We start from the raw sequence: 9027 nt of genomic DNA, 5'->3' as shown, positions 1-9027 counted from the left end.
TTACTAGATCATGGCACTAAGTGCCATGTCCAATCTCAGTTTAAAAACCTCTAGGGACGGCGAGTCCATCACCTCCCTCGGCAGCCATTCCAACACCTGACCACTCTCTCTGTAAAGAATTTCTTTCTAATATCCAGCCTAAATTTCCCCTGGCAGAGTTTAAGCCCATGCCCCCTTGTCCTATTGCTGACTGCCTGGGAGAAGAGACCAATCCCCACCTGGCTAGAACTTCCCTTCAGGTAGTTATAGAGAGTGATGAGCTCACCTCTAAGCCTCCTCTTCTCCAGACTAAACAACCCCAGCTCCCTCAGCCTCTCCCCATAGGTCTTATGTTCAAGTTACCTAAGTATATGTAATGTGCCCCTCCTTATTTTTCTCCTGTAGTTTTACACTCAGTGTTTGCATTTTGATCCCTGTACTTGTTTAGTTTAAAATAAATTCATTCTGTAGTTATCTTCCCTCACACACTGAAGATTATTCTCCCTCTCCTACTCAGTTAAGGCACTGATTTTCTTTCTTAAAGAAAGAATGAATCCTTAGACAGGATTAACCCCCAAGCAGCAGTATGCCCTTCCGTTGTTCCTTGTTAACTGTCTGATTGCCATGTGGGAAAAGAAGTCTTAAAGAACAAGTAATCACTTTCCAGCATGAGTGAGTCTAGTGTTCAGCAAGCTGTTGGCAACTCTGCACATGAACCGAACCAAACCAAATCAGTAGCTCACCTTAAAGTAAAAAGGCCGGTAATCCAAGACAACCAGAAACAAGGGTGAAAAATTCACAAGTGCTTACTGTTTACCAGATGCTAACAACACACATAGGTTTGAAGTTTCTGTCCTGTGTGTTAAATGTGTGGCCTTTAAGGATGTGAGAGGACAGATGCTGTGTCAGTTGTGTAATTTGCCAAGTTCCATCCACTCCCATCCCAGTGGCCAGAAAAATGTAGGACAAAACATTCGGTTAATCACGTATTTTAGCCTGATTCTGCAGGACTGAGAGCAGCAGGTGGGGTTTGACAAGGCAATAGCTACACAGGGAAAAAGTTCTGTTGCAACTCAAGATTCAAGCTGAGTAAATGCAAGAAATGGAGATAAAAACTAAGTTCACAGGGGTTTTTTGAGCCACTTATACGCAATTATTTATGTAATTTAAAAGACAGTATTTACCAAACTCTCAGCTTCTCACTTCTTTGGGTATTGTGGCTTTCAGCAGGGTTGTAACTACAGTTTGCATAAGAAACTGATTGTAAAGCTTGGAAATTACAAGACTATCAAAATTGTTTAAACCAATTTATACAATATTAAATTAAAAATCCAGAGATAGGATAAATTCCATTGGTTCTTCAATGCCATACAAGTATTAGATGGTTTTCTTGCAGCAACATTACTATAGAACACAAAGGGTTGAACAATTACAAAATATATCTACTCTCCATTGCCTTTTATTTACAGGTCAGAATTCACAAAGGTTTTAATTTCAGTTGTTGAGACTGTTTCTGAAGAGACAGAGGGCATTTACCACGAGTGTGTAAAAGCTGATGGACACTTGCAGAAAATGGGTTATTTCTATTACTTCACCCACTTCTGCAATGTTAGATTCTAAAAAACAAAAGGACATGTTTGAACCACTATTTGGATTTTCAATCTACACACAGTGATAAACGGAGGATTGCAAAATTCTTGTGAGCATTTCATTCCTTTCAATTTTGCGCACCTTCAGTAGCAATAGTTGTAAAAACTGTTATCTAAGCTGGAGCATGAGAGGGCGTAATAGCTTTTGTATTTCACACTTAGGAAGGGAACTTACAGAACAGTGATGGTGAAGGCCACTAAGCAGGAGAATTTCACCAACTGCATCATTTTCACTGGGAGACCTCAACCAGTTCATTTAAACCTCTCAGGCAGGGGGCAGAGGAATGAGGAAAGCACGGTGTATGAGGAAAACCATCCAGCTGTTTAATAGTTGTATGGCATTTTCAACTCTGGGATTAAGCAGCTAAGCTTCCTTCACAACACCCACCAGGGCAGGCCGCAGCGTACGCCCGTGCAGCTTATAGCCGATCTTGGATACTAATGCAATAGTGCCCGGCTCCTGCCCTTCCACAGGGGCGTGGAACAACGCCTCGTGTTCATAGGGATCAAACTTGGCTCCGACAGGATTCAGTCTGAGCAGGCCATGTTTTTTGAACACTTTTTGAATCTGTACTTCTGTCATAACGAGACCTTCGTATAAGCTCTTCAGGTGAGGATTTTCATCCTTAATTTCTTCTTTTGGAACACTTTCTGTTGCTTTCTCCAAAATGTCTGCGACTTCTAGTAAGTCCTTACAGAAGCTTTGAATCCCTAAAAATAAACAAAAGAGAAGGGACTGGAATTAGTCTACTGAGTGGAAGAAACATTAAAACAAAACAACCCCAAAACCTACGGCAATAATCTGTACCCTGTTAGATTTTTAACAAGATATGTGATACTGTCAATCTTTGGGCTAAAATGTTCTTCCGCATTTTACTTGATGATAGAGAACTATTACAGATACCTTGAAATACACACCACCCCCTCTAGTTTTATGGAAAAAATGTATTTAAACTTCATACTTGAAAGAGTCAACGCTATGCTGATGACCTGACATTAACAGTTAGAATTCTAACCAAAGGTACCAAAACCTTCAGATGATTTAATGTCATTTCCTCACGTGTCTCTCATCCTGGGATTCACCTAAAGTTCAAAGCATTATGTTGCCCTATTCCGACCCTTTCATCTGATGTGCTAAAAATACTTGCAAAAGAAAAAGCATCTAGTCAGACTGATGAGGAGTCCAAGAGATGAACAGGGATTCTTCCATGAATGACAAGAACTCTCACCTCTCCCTCCCACTGCAAATCACTTTTACACAGCACAGAAGCTGTGCCTTGTAAACACCAAGCAATTCTGAAGCTCACAATAGTCTGTGTCCTGAAGCTGTTTGCTGGTCCACACTAAAAGAATCTGCACTAATATCGCTGAAGGCAAACTGTCTCTAGAAATCATGAAAAACTCACAATGATTCAGTAGAATAACACATTTCTACATAGAGGTGAGGCAGTGACAAACTGCACTGCATTTTGGTACCCTGGGGTTCTTTTTGAGGGGAAGGGCGCTCTTGGTGGTTGTTTTGTTTTGTAGCCACAGACAGTCTTTTTAATTCTAGCTCACATTTTAGATGGGTTTTTTGTTTTTATTTTTTCTTACCAAGAAGGAATATGAACATCAGCAGAGGCCAAGGCTTTGGTTTGAACAAAAAGAGCTATGAAAGCACCTTGCAGGATCTACAGGGATCAGCTAGTTGTCAGGAAAGGGTCACTGTAACAACTGCACAACTTCAAGGAGACTCGAGCTCTTTACAGAACAACAACTAACCATGTCTAAGTAGTTCCAAAAATAGGAACAAATGAATTCAAGTTTTAAATTCAAACTAAATCTGGTGTTAGGGCTGAAGTGTCCCAAATATAGATTTGTTGTCTTGTGATCTGGATCAAACCAAATAACCAAGCTCTTCAGAAGGTGGTTTATTTTGGCTTGTGGAGGTATATATATGTATATATTTTTTTTCTTTTTTTGTTTATGTTTCCTCTGTGGGTGTCTGACCGCATCTTTCTGAATTTACGCACGTACCAGAAATAAGTTCCTCTTCCTTCAACAGAAAAAGTAGTCATATACAGATGATAAAACTTACAATCATGCAGATTATCTGTAATTTAGTTTTCACGAGAAATTTTATTTGCATATTTATTTCTGTTGTAGCATCTCTGAGCTCAGACACGACTCAAAGTCCTTCTGCAATAAGCAGCATATTAGTGAAACAATGCTTATTGCAAATCACCTTCAGGATGAAGCATTCAAACATCCATGAAAATTATACAAGAACAGTATATAACGGAGAAATGCTTTTTCTGACAGTATGCAATAACTGAAGATCCTGTGTTAAAAATTCGGTATTCAGAATTAAACTTTACAGCTATCTATAGTGTGTGGCAAAAAGGGCAACTCGTGTTTCAAGCTGGAGTGACAAACCCTAAGATGATCGAGCACTCTTCTGCTGCAATATCTGCATACCATTTCTGTTTGACAGATCTGTGTTTTACTTGTAAATCAGATGTCAGCAGCCTGGCTCCTGAAGAAGGGTGTGTTTTCTAGCACGCCTCATAACCAGTGATTGTGCCTTCCTACCACTGAAAAGAAACCACTCACCTAAACGTATTACTTCTACTTAAAAGCTATGGCCTTCAACAGACCAGAAAAGTTATTCAAATATAAAAGGCTAAGAAAGTAAAAAACATCCCTAAAAACCCAACCCCATAATAAACAACAAGAACAAAAAAAACCCAAACCAGAAGAAAAGCTAGTATGCCATACTCTTGGTTCTGTTTTTGCAGTCAGTTTTGAGATCGAAGTGGGTGAAAAACGCAAACTTCAGGCTGCAGACCTTATTGAAAAATCTACTAGTGCAGTACATATTGTACGAAATCAGATACCAAAGTTAAAGAAAATTCCAAGTTGTTGACTTTAGCAGTTTAAGTCTTGCCCTTGTCTAGCGAGATGATTACAGTTCTGATGCAAAGCGAGGAACTGTTCAAACCTCTCTGCCTCAAATACATTTTCTAACCAAGTAAACCAAGTCAGAATCACTGTAAAGTACAGCTTGTCAAAACTGCAGGCCAGGCAGCTCTGTTGTTCAGGCTTTGCATTTCACGCTGGTATTCCTGGGTCTTATGAGTACACACAAAAAAGAGCCTCCACTGACCGTATAACTTTGCCTCTTCTACCAGTTTCTGGCTTCTTTGCCTCACGTTTTCTGCATCTGCCAAGGCACGCTTGTACTTCTCCTAAAGAAGAAAAACCAGCAACAGATTTCATTCCTGGTGGTTGGGTAGTTGACAATAATTCAAATCAGTACATTCAGTATAAAACAGCATTTTAAAGAGCTACATAACCTAAACCTACCATCTAAAGAGTAAGCTAAAGACAACATGCCAATTATCACAGCATCCTTCCTACCAAGGGAGATATTTGCTCCACTTCAGTGCAGACGGAAGAGAGGGAAAGGAAATAAGGTGGATTTCCAGATACTCGCTATTTGTCAACAGATTAGCTGGAAGAAATTTTTAACTCTATGCATATATAATGCTTTATAAATCAAAGATTTCTGCTTTTTTTCTGGTGTGTGTTCACAGAAAGCCTTCATCAGTCAAAAGGTATTTTGAGACTATGAAAAATGAGACTTAACCAGCCATGACTTTCAAACCGTCCCTTCCCTCTCCATACACAGCACGGAGTGTCCTGCAGTTTTTTCAAACTTCACTAACTATGAAGTCTAACTCCTCTATTGATCAGGTTAAGTTTTGGACCGTTCCTAGCAAAACAGCTATCTAGCAGATGTACGAAGAATGAAATTCAATAAATTTAGGCACTTCAGGTTGAGCCCTTCACATCCAGCCCCAAACTCTACATTGGGCTTCCACTCTCAGTATGTTTGATCTTCACATTCTAGTGAACAATCTCAAACCAGCGTAAAAATAGTTAACAAGTTGACTGAAAAGCCACATTTGGTAGCCAACAGCAAATGCTTTCAACAGAGATGTTAAATGATGTCTCAGTTTTGTCCTTCAGGGCTTTGGGAAGGGCAGCAGAAACAAAACGCAATCCACTTATGAGCCATAGGTGCTGCTTCTACAAAAGTTTCTGGGCTACCTCTCAAAGTCCCAGATGCTCTAGAAAGACATTTTATATAAAACATTCATCCAGAACAGCAACACCTTTGCTTAATCCTCATCTCCCACCTCTCAGGGCATTCTTCACCCTCTGCTGAAGTCACGCAAGGGAATGTGATGTTTCAGCCTTGTGTTGGAAGGGCTCTCCAACAGAGAAGGTTTGAAACTCCCACTTCCTCAGCACGCAATAAGTACAGTATTATATAAAAGCTAACCATCATTAACCTCGACCTTTGGAAAAGTCAGCAGCTGTTTTCAGAAAGCCTACTCTCAGCACACACAAACACGCACAAAGACACACACAAACTTCAATGGGCTTCCAAAAATTTCTCCACTAAGCAACACCTAAGTGAACTGAAGCGAGCAAAACCAAGAAACAAATTTTCAGGCTGGAAGAGAAACAATTCTATGCAGAAACTGGAATTAAAACTATCAAAAAAATCTTAATTTTGGACCAGGACTACATCTCAGGTCTTCTAGCACATCTACTCTTAAGTTTAAAGAAATTATCACATCACAGGTTTTTATTCAGCAGCTAAACAGGAGTGACAGAAACCCATCCAGATTGTGTGTTGCAAACCCGTAATGTATGCTCTTAGGAATGCAGTTTGTAAGATATTTAACCTGATGACCAAAAGATACTTACAGTAACTTCTTTTAGTTGTTCTTCCAGTTTAGTCTTTTCTTCATGTAACATCTTTTCAGCAGAGCTGGGTTCAACCTTCTGCTCATTTTGGCTCTGACTCTGGTCCTCTTCCAAGTTCTGGCCAGTATTTTTCTGTTGTGTTGCTACACAAAGCAGTCGCGGAGAAGTCCTACAGCAAAAACATGTGGACGATATTAATCAGTGGCTTATTTTGTATGCTGCATTTTCTGGATATACTGGACACTTTGACATATCAATGTCTATAAAATCCTCACATTGAAGCTCAAATTAATACAACAACTTTAGGTCTATGAAACTGCAGAATGTCTCACCAGAAGTAACTGATCTTGGCTTATTTAAACTGTTGCAAAAAAATAACTCTGCTGCAAGGTACCAACCTTACAAGGCAGCAGCTTCTAAGTGCCTGTTATATTCATTTTATAAAGTCGCAGCAACTTTAAGGAGAATATGAGCTTGTTTTCAGCGTAGAACTCCATGAGGAAGCAAACCTAGCGTATGTGATGCAATCACCTGCAACAGTCCCCAGCAGGCACACTGTCGACAGCAGCGGTTGCCGCCGCTGCCGAAGAGCAGTGAAAGGCGCCTTCAGTGCCCCCGCTGTACCGCTAATGTCACGACAAGAACTGACCAGTCTCCACGAAGGGGCCTACTGATCCTTTCCTCACGTTCCTCAGGCTGAACCGCCGGACCTGCCTGAGCAAACCTGTCCACGACGAGGCGGGCGGGTCGGGGCCACACGGACTGAAGGCCTGCCCGCCACCTCCACCCTCGGGCCCGGCGGCGTTCGGGCTCCAGACCGGGCCGCTGCCCCGGGGGAAGGGAAGGGGCAACCTGGCACACGGCGGCAGGGGTTGAGAGGCCGGCACCAGCCCGCCCCGGCTGTAGGAAGGAGCTCCCCGGCGCGGAGCCGGAGGGCCGGGGCTCGGGGGGTGAAGCATCGCGGCGGGGCTGGGCCCCGCTCTGCTCCCGGCTCGGCCGGGCGAGGCGGTGAGTGACTGCGGACCCGGACCCGTCCCGCCGCGCCCGATCCAGCCCAGGCGGCGCGACCCTCACCTCAGGGAGAAGCTCAGCAGCGGGTACCGCGGGCGCAGCGCGGCCCGCACGCACTGGGCTACCGCCGCCATAGCGCCTGCCTGCCCACCGACCGCCTCGGCCCGGGCTCCGCGGGACCGCCGCCAATCAGTCAGCGGGGCTGCTAGGAGTGACGCGGCCGACGACCAATCCACAAGGCGGATGCACACCTCAGGCCAAACAGGCGAGGCAGGAGGCGGAGCCCGCAGCTCTTCCGGGGCGCTCCTGTGAGGAGCGCTCTGCCCGACTCCTTTCGCACCCCTCGTGGCGGAAGGTGACGCGCGGATGGGCGTGGCCGCGGGCGGGGCGGGGCTCGCGCTGGGGCTCGTGAGCCGCGTGAGGGCGGGACGGGTCGAGTGGAGTCGAGGGTGTCGCTGTCCTGAGCTGCGGTGTCGTTGTGTCCCGCCGGGTCCAGTCGCCCCTCCCGCCCCTCCGCGGGGTGGTGGAGCGTCATGCGGGGAGCGAGAGGCTGCGGGAGTTGGCAGGGCACGGGCTGAGGCCGAGCGGCGGGATTTTCCTGTCACAGCTGGCCAACGCAAGCAGTGAGCAGTTTGGTGGCTGCGGGTGGAACTGTCCCTAATGGTTCACATCTTTCCTGTGCAAATTGTGACTGGAAAAGCTTGAAGATTGCAGCTCATTTCAACTGCTGAGTAACCCCGTTATCAGTAATACCTCATAGCATCTGTCAGTAGTTTGTCTGCAAAGCTCCACGTAGATGTTTTCATCACTATAGCTGCTGTACAGACTCCCCCTGGATAACCGTGATCTAAAATCTTGAGCTTTCTTTAAAAGGGATAATGTTGCTCATCCGCTGCTTCCACACATGGCCACCTGCTTGTGCAGTGTCCTGTGTACCTGATGCTCTGGGAACCCAGGGGACGCCTGGGTGACTTCTCAACTTCTAACAGCAGTGGTGTTGATTAGTTTGTCGTTATCCTGTTAAAAAGGGGGAAAAAAACAAGGTCATGAGTTTATCGTACAGTCCCAAAGTGAGTTCTAGATTATCCATGAATGCCTGAACACCAGCTGTTAACCTGATTTTTGCATGCATTTATGCACTTTGCAAACAAAATGTGAAGGATGCAGGAGATGCAGATTCCATAATGCAAATTAAGTAAATGTTATATTCAAGGGTATAATTAAAGTATTACTAGAAAAAGCTGCAGAAGATGTTTCTGGCTGGCCACATGGGAATCTTGCAGAAGTTAGGACTGTGCTAAGTTCAATCAAACTTCAGCAGAGTGCACTAAGTTTTCAGCATGGCCTTTATTTGGCAGGTTTGCTTGTCTGGGTGTGTTATTTCACAGCCTCTGCAGAAATCAGGATAAATGGTATAACGAGCCCAGTGGCCTCATACTATGACAACTGCTAGATGCCAAGCAGTCTTGCTGTCTCTTACTGTTGCATAGATGTGGATTACTCCTCTCATAAGAAGGTTTGGAAGTGCTAGAAGCGTACCAGTAAATGCTCTTGGGTGACAACAGACAATAGCTCTAAAATAAGAACCAAATGATTTTGCAGTCCATGGTTTTTATATTTTGATGAT

At 44.0% G+C, this 9027-nt stretch overlaps 1 protein-coding gene across 1 annotated transcript; it reads right to left on the bottom strand.

The window, feature by feature from the left end:
* Positions 1–1273: 1273 nt before the first annotated feature.
* On the bottom strand, positions 1274–7703 carry GRPEL1 (GrpE like 1, mitochondrial). The gene is made up of 4 exons (XM_065062609.1): positions 7464–7703; positions 6390–6558; positions 4777–4858; positions 1274–2339 (listed from the first exon to the last, which is right to left on the bottom strand). The coding sequence occupies exons 1-4, from the start codon at positions 7532–7534 to the stop codon at positions 1993–1995; spliced, it is 669 nt and encodes a 222-aa protein (XP_064918681.1). The 5' UTR covers positions 7535–7703; the 3' UTR covers positions 1274–1992.
* Between the last annotated feature and the right edge of the window lie 1324 nt (positions 7704–9027).

Source organism: Columba livia, chromosome 4, assembly GCF_036013475.1.
Source record: "Columba livia isolate bColLiv1 breed racing homer chromosome 4, bColLiv1.pat.W.v2, whole genome shotgun sequence".
Lineage (NCBI taxonomy): Eukaryota > Metazoa > Chordata > Aves > Columbiformes > Columbidae > Columba > Columba livia.
The sequence above is the reverse complement of the archived record's forward strand: the minus strand, read 5'-3'. Positions and strand labels throughout refer to the sequence as shown.